The sequence below is a fragment of the Nerophis ophidion genome, linkage group LG22, assembly GCF_033978795.1.
Source record: "Nerophis ophidion isolate RoL-2023_Sa linkage group LG22, RoL_Noph_v1.0, whole genome shotgun sequence".
Classification (NCBI taxonomy): domain Eukaryota; kingdom Metazoa; phylum Chordata; class Actinopteri; order Syngnathiformes; family Syngnathidae; genus Nerophis; species Nerophis ophidion.
Genome location: NC_084632.1, coordinates 35,564,689 through 35,583,817, shown reverse-complemented (window position 1 = coordinate 35,583,817; position 19,129 = coordinate 35,564,689). Strand labels below are relative to the sequence as shown.

The window sequence follows — 19,129 nt, the reverse complement described above, 5'->3', positions numbered from 1 at the left end:
GCTGAATCTTTTGCAATTTGTTCAATTAATAATGGAGACGTCAAAGAAGAAAGATGTAGGTGGGAAGCGGTGTATTGCGGCCGCCTTTAGCAACAGAAACACAGCCGGTGTTTACTTGTTTACATTCCCGAAAGCTGATGGTGAAGCTTTACTATGGAACAGAGCGGACAAGCGAACATGGTTCCCTACCACATGTCAACTGGCAGGGGCCCGGTATAGCTCGGTTGGTAGAGTGGCCGTGCCAGCAACTTAAGGGTATCAGGTTCGATCCCCGCTTCTGCCAACCTAGTCACTGCTGTTGTGTCCTTGGGCACGACACTTTACCCACATGCTCCCAGTGCCACCCACACTGGTTTAAAAATGCAACTTAGATATTGGGTTTCACTATGTAAAGCGCTTTGAGTCACTAGAGAAAAGCGCTATATAAATATAATTCACTTCACTTCACTTTCAGTAATAAAATGGTGACAATAAGTCGCCTCTTACCGTAGACATGAGCGGAGAGTTTGCGTCGTTCTTCCTGCACCTGCAGACACTCTTGCTTCCTCCCACCGGCCGCCCCCGACCGCCGGATGCTTACACCGTGGAGGAGGGGAAAAAAAAAAAATCTCAGCCCGGCTGCCTTGCCTCGTCGAGAAACATGGCTTCCCACGGAGACACTGGCGGTCACCACACCCCTCCGACTTTCAGGTACGACCATATAATCTCACTAAAACACAAGTAAGACAATAAGCAGATAAGGGATTTTCCAGAATTATCCTTGTAAATGTGTCTAATAACATCTGAATCGCTCCCACTGCCCTCGTCTTTTTTGTCTTTTTTCTAGTCCTTCACTCTCACTTTCCTCATCCACAAATCTTTCATCCTCGCTCAAATTAATGGGTTAATCGTCGCCTTCTCGGTCGGAATCGCTCTCGCTGCTGGTGGCCATGATTATAAACAATGTGAGGATGTGAGGAGCCCTACAACCTGTGACGTCACGCGCACATCGTCTGCTACTTCCGGTAAAGGCAAGGCTTTTTTTCTTAGCGACCAAAAGTTGCGAACTTTATTGTCGATGTTCTCTACTTCTGTGAAAATTGTCTCCATTTTTTCCACTGACAAAATTGTGTCAACTAGAGCCAGTTTATCCCAGCCTTCATATGACTCTTCTGTTAATCTGCATTTCTTTTCTGTTTTTCCGTCAGTTTGAGCCGATGTCCTTTTCTTTTTTAAATGACACAGTTATTCATATGAAGCCCTCTGGTTCTCCGGCAGATGCCCTCCCACCTCGCCAGTTTAAGGAGGTATTTTTTTACTATTGGATCAAGTGTCCTTAACATTATCAATAGTAGCCTCTCTTCTGGAATAGTTCCAGTAGAGTTTAAACATGCAGTGGTACGACCTCTACTTCAAAAACCAAGCCTCGACCCCTCTCTCCTCTCTAACCTTAGACCTATCTTTAACCTTCCATACATTTCCAAAATATTAGAGAAGGTTGTCTACAGTCAGTTGTTGCCCTTCTTAGAGGATAATGGTATCTCTGAGCTGTTCCAGTCCGGTTTTAAAGCCCTCAGCGCTTGTAAAAGTTTTGAACGATATCCTCCTGTCAACTGATTCTGGCAAATATGTCGTCCTGGTGCTTTTAGATCTGTCTGTTGCGTTCAAAACCGTCGACCATGCCACCTTAATCACTCGTCTTGAGAACTGTGTGGGTATTAAGGGCGCCACCCTCAACTGGTTCCGATCGTACCTAGCCGACAGGAGTTTTTGTGTAAAAATAGACAGTTTTATGTCTTCCACAGCTCCTCTACCACACGGGGTCCCCCAGGGCTCAATCCTTGCCCCAATCCTCTTTGCGCTTTACCTTCTCCCCCTTGGTTCTATTTTCAGGAAGTATGGTATTGCATTTCATTTTTATGCCGATGATTGCCAGATCTATTTTCCCATGGCACAAAACAACACAGTTCAACGTCTCATTGACTGCCTGCACGACATCAAAGCCTGGCTTTCAGCTAACTTCCTGAGTCTAAATGAAGACAAAACAGAAGTCATGTTGTTCGGTCCAAGTCACTCTCCCTCCCCCAACGTTGACCTCGGCACTCTGACCCCGTATCTCAGCGACTGTGTCACAAACCTGGGGGTAAAGTTCGACTCAGATTTTAAATCCGAAAAACAAATCAGCAGCGTCGTTCAAAAAAGCTTTTATCAATTACGCCAAACAGCAAAAGTGAAACCGCTTCTGTCAGGACATGATCTCGAGAAATTAATTCACGCCTTTATCTCGAATCGTTTAGAGTACTGCAAGGGAGGCATTAGCCAGGTCTCCCTCGCCCGCCTGCTGCTCGTCTGCTAACACAGACCCGCAGACGTGAGCACATCACCCCTATATTAGCGTCCCTTCACTGGCTCCCTGTGCGTTATCGAATCAATTTTAAACTCCTTCTATTTGTTTTTAAATGTCTAAACAACCTCGCGCCAACATATCTCTCTGACCTCCTTCAGCCTTACTGCCCCACTCGATCCCTAAGAACACCTGATGAGCTGATACTGACGGTCCCTGACACAAGGCTGAAGCTTAGAGGTGACAGAGCTTTCGCTGCTGCTGCTCCCAAGCTCTGGAACGACCTACCTCTGAGTTTTAGACAAGCCTCCTCTCTTCCTGTTTTTAAATCTCTCTTAAAAACTTACTTTTATTCCTTGGCTTTTAACACTAAGTGATATCCATCCTGCAATGGCGCCCCATTATACACCTGCTGTGAACCTGTTTTTATGTTTTTTTTGTTTTTTTTTATCATGTTCTGTTTGTGTTTTGTTGTTTGCTCGGTCTTCGTATTATCTTTTAACCTGTCCATTGTACAGCACTTTGGCTACCCCTGTGGTAAATTTTAAATGTGCTTTATAAATAAAGGTTGATTTGATTTGATTTGATTACTAAATCCTTTCGGCAAAAATATGGCAATATCGCGAAATGATCAAGTATGACACATAGAATGGACCTGCTATCCCCGTTTAAATAAGAAAATCTAATTTCAGTAGGCCTTTAACAACTTCAGATTAACAATACGAATGAAATAATTTTCCTGTTATAATTCAAACAATTTGGACCCCTGGCATACGTCCGTATTAACCCACATTTTAGGTGTATATAAAGTACCATATTTTTCGTACTATAAGTCACAGTTTTTTTCATAGTTTGGCCGGGGGTGCGACATATACTCCGGAGCGACTTATGTGGGAAATTATTTATACATTACCGTAAAATATCAAATAATAATATTTATCTCATTCGCGGAAGAGACCAAGAAAATGTCAGGAATCGTCACATACACGTCAACCAATAAGATTTCGGCGGGGGAGGGTCATGGCAGAATGCATTGTGGGTCATGGAATGCTAACTGCTATATGCTACTGTCGTAGCTATTGAAATGGATCATTTCATCGATGGCGGTAACTTATAAAAACTGAGAAGAGCTGAACAAAAATGGCACCAAAAAGAAAATCATGTACTGCAGATCACAAGCTGGACGTAGTGAAATATGCAGAAGAAGTTGGCAGAGTTGTTTAGAACCGACATCGAGGAAGAAGATTTCATGGGATTTATCGATTAGGAATGACAAATTGTTTGGTAAACGTATAGCATGTTCTATATGTTATAGTTAAAAAACAAGTTGCCTTGTATGTTCACTATTTTATTCAAGGAATAACAATTGCAATAAGAAACATATGTTTAATGCACCTTAAGATTATTTTTTACATTTTTTGTGGTTCCGTTTTATTTAGAAAAGTACCGATAAGTACCGAAATACTTTTGGTACCGGAACCAAAATATTAGTATCGGTACAACGCTAATACAAACACACACTGAGCACCCACTGGCAGAAATGTAGATCAGCGCCTAAGCAAGGACGGAAGAGATTTATTGTTGTCTTACATATATTGTGGTCTACTACATAACATGTAATGGTAGTTCTTTGGTCAAAATGTTGCATAGATCATCTTCAAGTCGCTTTCTGACAGTCGCTTATGGATGCGCCATTTTGTGGGGGGGTATTATCTACGTGGCTCACTTTCGGCAGCGTCTTCTCCCCGTCATCTTTGTTGTAGCGGTGTGGCGTGCAAGGACGGGAGTTGTCAAAAGATGGAGCTAACTGTTTGCGTGACATTCAGAATTTACTTTAATCAATTTCCGTGGGTGAATAATGTAAAGTCACTACACCGGTAGTGACTTTACATTGCCTTTTATTAATATTTTTTCCAATGTTTTCCCCCATATATCTACATTTAATTTGTAAATTAAAAGATATTTTAAAATATTAAAAAGCCCGCAGACAGAGGGCATGTTTATAGTTTATTTTACTAAACAATCAAGCAGAGCATTTTTTCTCTGCCATTTCTTTGGTGGGAAGTTTAGTTGAGATATATATATATATATATATATATATATATATATATATATATATATACATACATCCATCCATTCATTTTTCTACCGCTTATTCCCTTTGGGGTTTTATATAGAGAGGAATCATCCCAGGACTACACGGCAGGACTTGGTCAATAACCTGAAAAGAGCTGGGTCCACTGTTTCCATGGTCACTGTTGGTAATACACTAAGACGTCATGGTTTGAAATCATGCATGGCACGGAAGGTTCCCCTGCTTAAACCAGCACATGTTAAGACCGGTCTTAAGTTTGCCAATGACCATTTGGATGATCCAGAGGAGTCATGAGAGAAAGTTTTGTGGACAGATGAGACCAAAATTGCCATTTTTGGTTATAATTCCACTGTGCGAGTTTTGAAGAAAAACGAATGATGCGTACAATCCCAAGAACACCATTCCTACTGTGAAGCATGGGGGTGGTAGCATCATGCTTTTGGGGATGTTTTTCTGCTCATGGGACAGGATGACTGTACTGTATTAAGGAGAGGATGACTGCAGCCATGTATTGTAAGATTTTGGCCAAAAACCTCCTTCCCTCAGTCAGATCATTGAAGATGAGTCGTGGCTGGATCATCCAACATGACAATGACCCTAAGCCAGGAAAACCAAGAAGTGGCTTCGTAAGAACCATATCAAGGTTCCGGAGTGGCCTAGCCAGTCTCCGGACCTAAATCCAATTGAAAATATTTGGAGGGAGCTGAAGGTCGGTGTTACTCAGCGACAGCCCAGAAACCTGACTGATCTAGAGAAGATCTGTGTGGAGGAGTGGGCCAGAATCCCTCTTGCAGTCTGTGCAAACCTGGTGAAGTACTACAAGAAAAGTTTGACCTCTATAGTTGCAAACAAAGGCTACTCCACCAAATATTAATGTTGGTGTTCAAATACTTATTTTCAGCTTTAACACACAAATACATTGTTAAAAAAAATCATAGATCGGGATTTCTGGATTTTTTCTTTTTAGATTATCTCTCATAAAGTGGACATTCACCTACCGTGAAAATATCAGACCCCTCCATGATTTCTAAGTGGGAGAACTTGCAAAATAGCAGGGTGTTCAAATACTTATTGTCTTCACTGTATGTCTATATATATATATATATATATATATATATATATATATATATATATATATATATATATATATATATATATATATTAGGGGTGTGGGAAAAAAATTATTCGAATACGAATCGAATCGTTTACGTTGTGCGATTCAGAATCGATTCTCATTTAAAAAAAATCGATTTTATTTTATTTTTTTAATTTATTTATTTTTATTTTTTAATCAATCCAACAAACCACTACACATCAATACCATAACAATGCAATCCAATTCCAAAACCAAACCTGACCCAGCAACACTCAGAACTGCAATAAACAGAGCAATTGAGAGGAGACACAAACACGACCCAGAACAAACCAAAAGTAGTGAAACAAAAATGAATATTATCAACAACAGTATCAATATTAGTTATAATTTCAGCATAGCAGTGATTAAAAATCCCTCACTGACATTATCATTAGACATTTATAAAAATAATAAAAAAGAACACACTGTGTCCAATGTTTTCACAAAGATAAAACAAGTCATATTTTTGGTTCGTTTAATAGTTAAAACAAATTGAAATTATTGCAATCAGTTGATAAAACATTGTCCTTTACAATTATAAAAGTTTTTTTTTTTTAATCTACTACTCTGCTACCTGAAATCCTATGTATTGAATGAATACAGAATCCTTTTGAATCGTAAAAATATCGTTTTTGAATCGAGAATCGAATCGAAAAAAATCGATATATCGAATCGTGACCCCAAGAATCGATATTTAATCGAATCGTGGGACACCCAAAGATTCACAGCCCTAATATATATATATATATATATATATATATATATATATATATATATATCTATATATATATGTATATATATATATATGTATATATATATATATATATATATATACATATATATACATTTTTCAAGTTTGTTTAAAAAAAAAAAAAAAATCCATTCTAATCATTACTAAATTAAGCTACCTGAGATTTGAGCATTGTCAACTTTTTCAGGAAGCAAGCATCATATAATCCACTTAATTATCCAGCCTCTGAGTTTTAGCTTTGGTTATGCTTTAGGGTTGGCCATTAGGTGTTCACTGTGCAGTTAGGGTTAGGGTTTTCTATTAGGATTAACGTTTAAGGCAGGGGCGCTCACACTTTTTCTGCAGGCGAGCTACTTTTCAATTGACCAAGTCGAGGAGATCTACCTCATTCCTATTTATGATTTATATTTATTTATTTATGAAAGAGACATTTTTGTTAACAAGTTAATGGTGTTTAATGATAATACAAGCATGTTTAACACACATAGATTCCTTTCTTTCATGAAGACAAGAATATAAGTTGGTGTATTACCTGATTCTGATGACTTGCATTGATTGGAATTAGACAGTGGTGCTGATAACGTCCGCATTTTCAAATGGAGGAAAAAAAAAGTCCTCCTTTCTGTCCAATACCACATGAAAGTGGTTGGATTTGGCATCTCATTTGTCCAACTTGCATACTTGTTTTTAAACACTTTGTTATGAGAGTAGCATATGTGTGTGGCCCTTTAATGTCCGGCAGCAGGTGAGTGACGTCAGTGACTGTGCGGGTGGGCAAGCAAGTGAGAAAGCGGTCGCTGAGGGCGGGGGAGAAATACATTGGCATCAAACTCCGTAGCTTGTGCACGCTAGCTTTCTGAGACTCTTATTTTGTTAGCACAGGCAGGATGAAACAGGTCTTTTATGGTGAAGACAGGAACTGTGCAGTCGGTCTTTAGAGTTTTGACAGTAAGTACGGAGTCTCTAGAAATAAAATGTGTTTCTCTGCGTCCGCCCTGTTAGTGATTTTTTTCTTAAATATGAGCTCGCAGCAGCCAGCGTCATCTCACAAGATCCTCGGGTGCCGAGAATGTCAAACAACTGATGAAAGTGAAGTCTTGGTATGATTGATGATTGCTCATTTTTATGTATATTTTTTAATGTCTGGCTTGAGATCGACTGACACACCCTCCGAGATCGACGTAATGGGCCCCCCTGGTATAGAGGAAAAGCGGACGTGGAGACAGGTTGTAGAGAACGCCAAAGGCAGTGCCTTTAAAGACCACCCCAAATATTGTTGTCCGGGATGAAATTCGGGAGGGGCACTGAACTTCGGGAGTCTCCCGGGAAAATCGAGAGGGTTGGACCAGTCGATCGCGATCGACGTAATGCCCACCCCTGGTTTAAGGGATACGTTAGGGTTCAATGAACATTTAGGGTTTGGTTTCCCCATTAAGGTTTCAGTTCACAGTTGGGTTTTTAAAAGTTTCAATAAGGCTTTTGAGTTTGGCTTTATCATGATGATTACTACTCAATTGCATTATTTAAATGATTAAAAAAATATTTCAAACATTACCAATCAATCCACCTGACATTTGGACCCTGCCCCACTCAATCATTATAACCCACTGAACTATCCAGCCTGTGAGTTTTAAGCTACAGACAAGGTTAGGGTTTTCATTAGCGTTTCAATGTAATTAAGATTTCCCAATAGTATTAAGGGATAGACTTGTCCTCAAAGTATCGTTAGGGTTAGGGTTTCCTATTAGGGTTAAGGGTGTCCTCAATGTACAGTTAAGGTTAGAGTTAAGGTTTCTCATTAGGGGTTCAATGTACAGTAAGGGTTAGGATTTCCCAACAGGATTTCAATGTACTGTTGGTGATGTTACAATTTTTAATCAGTCTTTTGAATGTATTACTCACTGGCATTATTTAAATGATTAAATTTTTTTTTATCATTACCAGTCAACCTACTTGAGATTTAAAACCTGACCCACTTGCTCAAAGATCAAGCATCATAACCCACGGACATATCCAACCTGTGAATTTTGAGCTAATTTAGGGTTCGGGTTTCCGTTAGGAATTCAATGTACAATTGGTGATAAGGTTTCCCATTAGAGTTAATTGTTAAAAGTTAGGGTTGTCCTTAATGTAAAGTGAAGTTTAGGGTTTCTCGTTAAGGTTTCAATGTACAGTTGGTGTTAGGGTTTCCCATCAGTGTTTCAATGTACAGTTGGGTGTGTTAAAATATTTTTTCAGACGTTAAAATATTAAAAAAACAACATTACCGATCAACCCATCAAGATTGTTCAGAGATCAACCATCATAACCCACTGAACTATTCAACCTGCAAGTTTCAAGCTACAGTTATGGTTAGGATTTCCATTAAGGTTTCAAGGTTAGGGTTTCCTGTCGGGGTTTCAGAGTACAGTTAGAGTTAAGGTTTCCCATTAGGGTTTAAATTTACAGTGTGGGTTATTAAACGTTTGAATCCGACTTGAATTTGGAGTTATCATGACCATTAACAGGTCTCTACTCTGCGTTCCCTACAAAGCTGGATATCTCCAGCAATAGAAACGTATTCTTTGTCTGGGTCAGGCAGGTTTCCGCAAAGACCGCAACACAGAAAAAAAGGTACTGTCCTACCCACCTTCAGTGAAAATGGTTTTGAGAAAAGTTAAAGTATCAATGATTGTCACACACACGAGGTATGGTGATTTGAACCCTGACCTCCTTGCTCAGAGCTCAAGCATTATAACTAACAAACCTATCCAGCCTGTATATTTTTTTAACTATAGTTAGGCTTTTATCAACAACACCCAGAAACCCTGCTGGCTTCACTGTGCCCGAGCTCATCTAAGATGAACTGATGCAAAGTGGAAAATTGTTCTGTGGTCTGATGAGTCCACATTACAAATTGTTTTTGGAAACTGTGGACGTTGTGTCCTCCGGACCAAAGAGGAAAAAAAAACATCTGGATTATTATAGGCACAAAGCTGAAAATCCAGCATCTGTGATGGTATGGGGGTGTATTAGTGCCCAAGGCATGGGTAACTTACACATCTGTGAAGGCACCATTAATGCTGAAAGGTACAGACAGGTTTTGGAGCAACATCTGTTGCCATCTAAGCAACGTTTTCGTGGACGCCCCTGCTCATTTCAGGAAAACAAAGCCAAGCCATGTGTTACAACAGCGTGGCTTCATAGTAAAAGAGTACGGGTACTAGACTGGTCTGCCTGTAGTCCTGACCTGTCTTCCATTGGATATGTGTGGCACAATGTGATGCCTGAAATACCACAACGAAGCTGTACATCAAGCAAGAATTGGAAAGAATTCCACCTGAAAAGCTTCTAAAATTGGTCTGCTCGGTTCCCAAACATTTACTGAGTGTTGTTAAAAGGAAAGGCCATGTAACACAGTGGTAAAAAAAAGCCCCATGTGTTGCTGCCATTAAATTCTAAGTTAATGGTTATTTGCAAAACAAAAATAAGTTTCTCAGTTTGAACATTAAATATCTTATCTTTGCAGTCTATTCAATTGAATATAAATTGAAAAGGATTTGCAAATCATTGTATTCCGTTTTTTTTAACGATTTACACAACGTGCCAACTTCACTGGTTTTGGGTTTTGTAATGCTATCACCAGTTAGGACTCAGCGACATGTACAATAAGTGGTAGTCTACATTTTTCATGACTACTACTCAGGGAGCTGAATAGCTAGCCATTCAGAGTTGTGGTATGGTTATGGTTATGGTTTACCATGAATTGATTAATGTGGACCCCGACTTAAACAAGTTGAAAAACGTATTCGAGTGTTACCATTTAGCGGTCAATTGTACGGAATATATACTGTACTGTGCAATCTAGTCATAACAGTCTCAATCAATCAATCAATCAATCAATCAATCAATCAATCAATCAATGTGGTTGGTCACTCCCTAGCAGAGGTGGGTAGAGTAGCCAGAAATTGTACTCAAGTAAGAGTACTGTTACTTAAGAGATTTATTACTCAAGTAAAAGTAAGAAGTAGTCACCCAAATATTTACTTGAGTAAAAGTAAAAAGTATGTTGTGAAAAAACTACTCAAGTACTGAGTAACTGATGAGTAACCTGATTGTTTAATGATTCCAGCAACAATTAATGCACAAAAACATAAAAATAGCAATGAGCAAATTCAGTGCCAGGAATATCTCTTAAGAAACTAAAACAATATTATATATCAAATAATAATACATTAAAATAAAAAATAAGGCAAATTGAGCCACAATAACTTAACAGCACCATAGGCTCAGTAGGCATTCATCGATTGATTGATACTTTTATTAGTGGATTGCACAGTACAGTACATATTCCGTACAATTGACCACTAAATGGTAACACCCCAATAAGTTTTTCAACGTTTATCAATTACTTAGTAAATGATCAAGTCGAGGTGATCTACCTCATATATACATACACACACATATCATATATATATATATATATATATACACACACATACCTTTATATATACAGTATATACTTTATATTTATTTATTTTACCGTTTTTGTTCACATGTTAAAGGTGTTTTAATGAATATACATGCATGTTTAACATATAGATTCCTATCTTTAATGAAGACAAGAATATAAGTTGGTGTATTACCTGATTCTGATGACTTGCATTGATTGGAATCAGACAGTAGTGCTGATAACGTCCCGGTTTTCAAATGGAGGAGGAAAAAAAGTTCCTCCTTCCTGTCTAATACATCATGAAAGTCGTTGGTTTTTGGCATCTTATTTCTCCAGCTTCCATATTCGTTTTTATACACTTTACAAGAAATACATTGGCAGCAAACTCCGTAGCTTGCTAGCTTGTTTGCGCTGGCTTTCGGACACTCTTATTTTGTTAGCGCAGGCGCGATGGAGCGGCACTTTTATTGTGAAGACAGGAACTGTGCGATCAGTCTTTAGGCTTTTGACGGGAAGTACGGTTGAAATAAAAAGTGTCTTTTTTCGTTTACAATTTTTATTGATTCATTGATAGATTTAAACTTTTATTAGTAGATTGCACAGTACAGTACATATTCTGTACAGTAGACCACTAAATGGTAACACCCCAATAAGTTTTTCAACATGTCAGGTTCTACGTGTGACAGTCACGTGACCTCCTGGCTCTGTTTGATTGGTCCAACGTCACCAGTGACTGCATGTGATTGGTGAAAAGCAGGCGTGCGTAGTTCCTACTTTGAATGCGTGTCTGACAAAATCAAAACAAACAAAGCGTGCATTAACAGATCGATAAAAAAAAAAAGTAGCGAGTAGCGACCTGATTGCAGATAAATGGAGCGTTTCTTCTCTATAAATATACTCAAGTAAAAGTAAAAGTATGTTGCATAAAAACTACTCTTAGAAGTACAATTTATCCCAAAAGTTACTCAAGTAGATGTAACGGAGTAAATGTAGCGCGTTACTACCCACCTCTGCTCCCTAGTGTTTTGACAGACAAATAAAGGGTCACATGCTCAACCCCTCTGAAGAACAATAACAAGACCAAGACTCTGACAGATGGGCAGATTTAAAGAATGCATCGCAGAATCATGAAGCCATTACTCGCTAAAACTACAAATATTGTAAATATAAAGTGTTTTAAGATGAAAAAAGATGAATCATTGAACCAAATCAGTGAAGAAGCTGTTAAATGTGTACAAACAACATTAAAGGCCTACTGAAACCCACTACTACCGACCACGCAGTCTGATAGTTTATATATCAATGATGAAATATTAACATTGCAACACATGCCAATACGGCCTTTTTAGTTTACTAAATTGCAATTTTAAATTTCCCGCGAAGTGTCGTGTTGAAAACGTCGCGGTCCGCCGGTTGTAGCGGACATTTTTTTCCAACCCGATCCAAGCTGTAAGTAGTCTGCTTTAATCGCATAATTACACAGTATTCTGGACATCTGTGTTGCTGCGGAATCTTTTGCAATTTGTTCAATTAATAATGGAGAAGTCAAAGTAGAAAGATGGCGGTGGGAAGCTTTTAGCCTTTAGCCACAAAAGCACACCCGGTGTTTCCTTGTTTAAAATTCCCGAAGATGAAGCTTTACTATGAAACATCGCGGTCAAGCGAACGTGGATCCCCACCACATGTCAACCGGCAGAAAATTGTGGTAATAAGTCGCCTCTTACCGGAGACATCAGTGGAGCTTCCGTGAAATCCCTCAGAGACTTTGGCATCAACAAACCCGTGGCCACACCCCTCCGACTTTCAGGTTCTATTTAATCTCACTAAAACACTAGCAACACAATAGGAAGATAAGGGATTTTCCAGAATTATCCTAGTAAATAAGTCTAACAACATTTGAATCTCTCCCACTGCAATCGCCTTTTTTTTCCTATTTTTTTTCTTCTAGTCCTTCACTCTAAATTTCCTCATCCACAAATATTTCGCCCTCGCTCCAATTAATGGGGAAATTGTCGCTTTCTCTGTCGGCATAGCTCTAGCTGCTGCTGGCTATGATTGTAAACAATGTGAGGATGTGAGGAGCCCTACAACCCGTGACATCACGGGCACGTCGTCTGCTACTTCTGGTAAAGGCAAGGCTTTTTTATTAGCGACCAAAAGTTGCGAACTTTATTGTCGATGTTCTCTACTAAATCCTTTCAGTAAAAATGTAGCAATATCGCGAAATGATCAAGTATGACACATAGAATGGACCTGCTATCCCCATTTAAATAAGAAAATCTCATTACAGTAGGCCTTTAAGTTATTCAACTGATTAGCTTTGACTACCTCAAATTTTGCAAATGTGAACCTTGAAAGAAACTTCGGAGAGGCCTGTATTATATGTTTTAATATCTTATCGGTTTTCTTTTTCTCTTCCCAGTGAAACACTTTTCAGAGTTTTCTCATACCGGGACTGGTGGTCAGTGGGAAAAAGGCAGCTGGACTCGAGGTAAATGTTCTCGGGAGTGTGTGAGCATGTACAGATGCTTTGGTGCCCGCATGTAGACTGGATTTTCTGCTTGGCTGCCGGGGAAGGTCGGAGTGAAACATCCACTGCTGGTGGCTGCCAGACAGGGTTCAAGAGTTGGCTGGAATGTTTTCTTGGCACTACACACGTACATCAACACACACACGCACACACGTAGACACAAAAAAGTGTGTTTTTCTAGTGTGTGCAATGTGGGTATGACTTTGGTTTTTGGTCACTCATGTTTAGTAAAAGAAGAGAGGTTTTTTTTCTTAAGCGGGTTTCAGTATTTGAGTTTTTTAATGTTTTTTGAGGATTCACAGAGAACAGTTGATGCTGGACGTCTAATAATAGAATCGGGTGATAAAGGAAGACTTCTACTGACAGGATGTCCACTCGCATCCTGTTCGAGGAGGGGGGTAATATCCTGAGGACTGAGTGTTTCAGGAGTTATGTACCACACAGCTTTTCGGTCGCATCAGAATTCAGTTGAGAGCCTTAAAGGGGAACATTATCACAATTTCAAAAGGGTTAAAAACAATAAAAATCAGTTCCCAGTGGCTTGTTGTATTTTTTAAAATTGTTTTCAAAATTTTACCGGTCCCGGAATATCCCTAAAAAAAAGCTTTAAAGTGCCTTTTTTTCGCTCTCTGCGAAGACACTGGCCATTTCCCTGTGACGTCATACAGTGCTGCCAATGTAAACAAACAGTGGCGAATAGCACAGCAAGATATAGCGACATTAGCTCGGGTTCAGACTCGGATTTCAGCGGTTTAAGCGCTTCAACAGATTACGCATGTATTGAAACGGATGGTTGGAGTATGAAAGTATTGAAGAAGAAACTGAAGCTATTGAGCGAATAGCTATTGACGCTATTCATAGCCATAGCATGGCCGAATAGCTGCGTTAGCATCGCCGGTAAAATGTGCGGACCAAACGATCAGGACTTTCGCATTTTGTGATAATGGAGCAATTTAAATCCTTAGATTGGTAAGTGTTTTTTGGGCATTAAATGTGGGTGGAAGAAAACGTAATATAGTTGCAAATGCATCTGCAGGTTATCCATACATCTCTGTGCCATGTCTGCTTTAGCACCGCCGGTAAATAGCATGTTAGCATCGATTAGCGTAGCATGTTAGCATTGATTAGCTGGCAGTCACGCCGCAATCAAATATGTCTGATTAGCACATAAGTCAACAACAAAACTCACCTTTGTGATTTCGTTGACTTTATCGTTGCAAATGCATCTGCAGGTTATCCATACATCTGTGTCATGTCTGTCATTGCCGGTAAAATGTGCAGACACTCCAACACATTAATGGGGGTCTGGCGGCAGATTTCTTGCCACTTTCGCATCTTCGGTGCAACTTGAATCCCTCCCCTTTAGTGTTGTTACACCCTCCGACAACACACTGACGAGGCATGATGTCTCCAAGGTTCCAAAAAATAGTCGAAAAAGCGGAAAATAACAGAGCTGAGACCCAGTGTTTGTAATGTGTTGAAAATGAAAATGGCGGGTGTATTACCGCGGAGACGTCACGTTCTGATGTAATCGCCACCAGAGCAATAAACAGAAAGGCATTTAATTCGCCAAAATTCACCCATTTTGAGTTCGGAAATCGGTTAAAACAATATATGGTCTTTTTTCTGCACCATCAAAGTATATATTGATGCTTACATAGGTCTGGTGATAATGTTCCCCTTTAAATAACCATTTCAAAATGGGAATGGTTCATTTGGAGCAGGGATGTCCGAGTAACTGGACGCTATCCCGTTTCCTCAAGCTATGGAATGCACCGAGGGGTCAAAAGGCGGCCGGGATGTCAATCACACATTAAAAAAAACGATTGCCATTAAAGGCCTACTGAAATTAGATTTTCTTATTTAAACGGGGATAGCAGGTCCATTCTATGTGTCATACTTGATCATTTCACGATATTGCCATATTTTTGCTGAAAGGATTTAGTAGAGAACATCCACGATAAAGTTCGCAACTTTTGGTCGCTAACAGAAAAGCCTTGCCTGTACCGGAAGTCGCAGACGATGACGTCACATGTTGATGGCTCCTCGCATCCTCTTTAATGGGAGCCTCCAACAAAAAGAGCTATTCGGACCGAGAAAATGACAATTTCCCCATTAATTTGAGCGAGGATGAAAGATTCGTGTTTGAGGATATTGATAGCGATGGACTAGAAAAAAAAAAATCAGATTCAGATGTTTTTGGAGACATTTACTAGGATAATTCTGGGAAATCCCTTATCTTTCTATTGTGTTGCTAGTGTTTTAGTGAGTTTAATATAGTACCTGATAGTCGGAAGGGTGTATCAACGGGTGTGTTGACGCCAGTGTCTGATGGAAGTTGATGCCAGCTTTATGGACGGCACAAGCTCACCTGATCTGTGGTAAGTGGCGACTTTTTACCACAATTTTTTCACCGAAATCTGCTGGTTGATAAGTGGTCGGGATCCATGTTCGCTTGACCGCTCTGATCTATAGTAAAGTTTCACCCCCGGGAATTTTAAACAAGGAATCACCGTGTGTTTGTGTGGCTAAAGGCTAAAGCTTCCCAACTCCATCTTTCTACTTTGACTTCTCCATTATTAATTGAACAAATTGCAAAAGATTCAGCAACACAGATCTCCAAAATACTCTGTAATTATGCGGTTAAAGCAGACAACTTTTAGCTGTGTGTGTGCGCAGTGTACACGTCAGCATTCTACGACGTTTTCAACAGGACACTTCGTGGGAAATTTAAGATTGCAATTTAGTAAACTAAAAAGGCCGTATTGGCATGTGTTGCAATGTTAATATTTCATCATTGATATATAAACTATCAGACTGCGTGGTCGGTAGTAGTGGGTTTCAGTAGGCCTTTAAAGGATCTTATAGTTTATGCGTGATAATCGCGTCTTTATTGTCTGTGAAGTGAATTATATTTATATAGCGCTTTTCTCTAGTGACTCAAAGCGCTTTTACATAGTGAAACCCAATTTCTAAGTTACATTTAAATCAGTGTTGGTGGCATTGGGAGCAGATGGGTAATGTGTCTTGCCCAAGGACACAACAGCAGTGACTAGGATGGCGGAAGCGGGAATCGAACCTGGAACCACAAGTTGCTGGGACGCCCACTCTACCAACCGAATCTCGATACAGGGGTTACGTTACGATTCAGTAGCAATACTTTTTTAAACAATACGATTCGATGCAATATGATTCGATGTGATTCGATGCAGATGGTGAAAAGAAAATGAAATGTATCATGTCAGAACAATGTCATGTGTTTATTTTTTAAATAGACACATACAAAGCAGGTGGTTCCTGTATTATTATCAAATAGTAGAACATCAAATTGAAAGCATTGCAATTCATACACTTAAAGAAACGAAGATTTGTTTGAGTTAGAGATGTCCGATAATGGCTTTTTTGCCGATATCCCGATACTGTCCAACTCTTAATTAAAGATTCCGATACTGTTATCAACCGATACTGATATATACAGTCGTGGAATTAACATACTATTATGCCTAATTTTGTTGTGATGCCCCGCTGGATGGATTGAAAAATGTTAGAAGGTTTTCCAAAATAAATCAACTCAAGTTATGGAAAAAGAAATGCCAACATGGCACTGCCATATTTATTATTGAAGTCACAAAGTGCAATATTATTTTTAAAAATGCCTCAAAACAGCAGCTTGGAATTCGGGACATGCTCTCCCTCAGAAAGCATGAGGATTTTGAGGTGGGCGGGGATGGGGGCGGCGGGGGGTGTATATCGTAGCATCCCGGAAGAGTTAGTGCTGCAAGGGGTCCTGGGTGTTACGGTGCGGATGTTCTCCCGAAATGTGTTTGTCATTCTTGTTTGGTGTGGGTTCACAGTGTGGCGCATACTTGTAACAGTGTTAAAGTTGTTTATACGGCCACCCTCAGTGTGACCTGTATGGCTGTTGACCATTCACTTCTGTGTTTGAAAAGCCGCAGATATTATGTGACTGGGCCGGCACCCAAAGGCAGTGCCTGTAAGGTTAATCGGCGCTCTGTACTCCTTCCTACGTCCGTGTACCACTCCGTAAAGCGGCGTTTTAAAAAGTCCGAGGTTTTCCCTATTGAAACCGATACCGCTAATTTCCGATATCACGTTTTAACGCATCGGCAGTCCGATATTATCGGACATCTCTACTTTGAGTATCAAAATTGATGAAATGACTGAAAGGTTGCGATATTCACGGACAAACCAAATCTTTTGACTGGCTTATTGACATGAACGTTGGTTTTGTTTCTATTTGATCCGTGACAGCGATGAAACATTTACATCTCAACCAAGGCAAAAACAGGGGCAGCTTTGCACAGGCTGGGCGTGGGTCTTCTCTCTGCTCTCCAGACAATGGAATGGAATTCTTTGTCATTGCACTTAAAAGACAGTACGAGCTGTCTAAGAGCTGACGGAGCAGTAGTAGAAATGGTTTGTACAGTCCTTTGAGACATTTGTGATTTAGGGCTATATAAATAAACATTGATTGATTGATAGAACGGGGACTGCCTGTGAGGAAATGCTCACAGCAGAACCGCTTGTACGTTAAAGACAATAGAGTGTTACGCGCTTTCATGTCTCCAAATATCCCTCCACAAAAAATTGCTAGATTTGTCGCTCGTCACTTTTGAGAAAGAAAGTCCCTGAGGGGAGTTACAAATATTCTTGATTTAGCGAAAAAGTCGCCAAGTTGACAACACTGCGCTGAAGTGTGTGTGAAAATTAAAGACCCGCCTTATGTTGCAAACCAGTAATTATAGCCTGCAAATTATGTGTTGTTGTTGAGCTCGGCAGAGTGGGTGGCAGCCGGTAGCTAATCGGAAACAGCGGGAGGCAGGGTCCAGGTAAAAATGTGTCTAATGCTTATACCAAAAATAAACAAAAGGTGAGTGCCCCTAAGAAAAGGCATATAAGCTTAGAGAAGGCTATGCAGAACAAAACTAAAACTGAACTGGCTACAAAGTCAACAAAAGCAGAATGCTGGACGACAGCAAAGACTTACTGTGGAGCAAAGACTGCGTCCACAATGTACATCCGAACATCAATCAATCAATCAATGTTTACTTATATAGCCCTAAATCACTAGTGTCTCAAAGGGCTGCACAAATCACAACACAAACCACTACGACATCCTCGGTAGGCCCACATAAGGGCAAGGAAAACTCACACCCAGTGGGACGTCGGTGACAATAATGACTATGAGAACCTTGGAGAGGACGAAAGCAATGGATGTCGAGCGGGTCTAACATGACACTGTGAAAGTTCAATCCATAGTGGATCCAACACAGCCGCGAGAGTCCAGTCCAATGCGGAGCCAGCAGGAAACCATCCCAAGCGGAGGCAGATCAGCAGTGCAGGGATGTCTCAAGCCGATACACAGGCAAGCGGTCCATCCTGGGTCCCAACTCTGGACAGCCAGTACGTCATCCATGGCCACCGGATCGGACCGGACCCCCCTCCACAAGGGAGAGTGGGACATAGGAGTAAAAGAAAAGAAACGGCAGATCAACTGGTCTAAAAAGGGAGTCTATTTAAAGGCTAGAGTATACAAATGAGTTTTAAGGTGAGACTTAAATGTTTCTACTGAGGTGGCATCTCGAACTGTTACCGGGAGGGCATTCCAGAGTACTGGAGCCCGAACGGAAAACGCTATATAGCCCGCAGACTTTTTTTGGGCTTTGGGAATCACTAATAAGCCGGGGTCCTTTGAACGCAGATTTCTTGCCGGGACATATGGTACAATACAATCGGCAAGATAGCATGGCGCTAGACCGTGTAGTATTTTATACGTAAGTAGTAAAACCTTAAAGTCACATCTTAAGTGCACAGGAACATAGATAGTACTTTATTGATTCCT

At 40.1% G+C, this 19,129-nt stretch overlaps 1 protein-coding gene across 2 annotated transcripts in view; it reads left to right on the top strand.

The window, feature by feature from the left end:
• The window catches only part of tns3.2 (tensin 3, tandem duplicate 2), a 124,932-nt gene that overhangs the window by 33,351 nt on the left and 72,452 nt on the right, over positions 1-19,129 (top strand). Inside the window, exon 5 of one of the 2 annotated variants that reach the window (XM_061883771.1) lies at positions 13,159-13,227. The exons of the other annotated variant lie outside the window; for it this stretch is intronic. Within the exon in view, the coding sequence (XP_061739755.1) occupies positions 13,159-13,227 (69 nt within the window). The remainder of the gene's footprint in view (positions 1-13,158; positions 13,228-19,129) is intronic. 2 annotated transcript variants of the gene reach the window in all.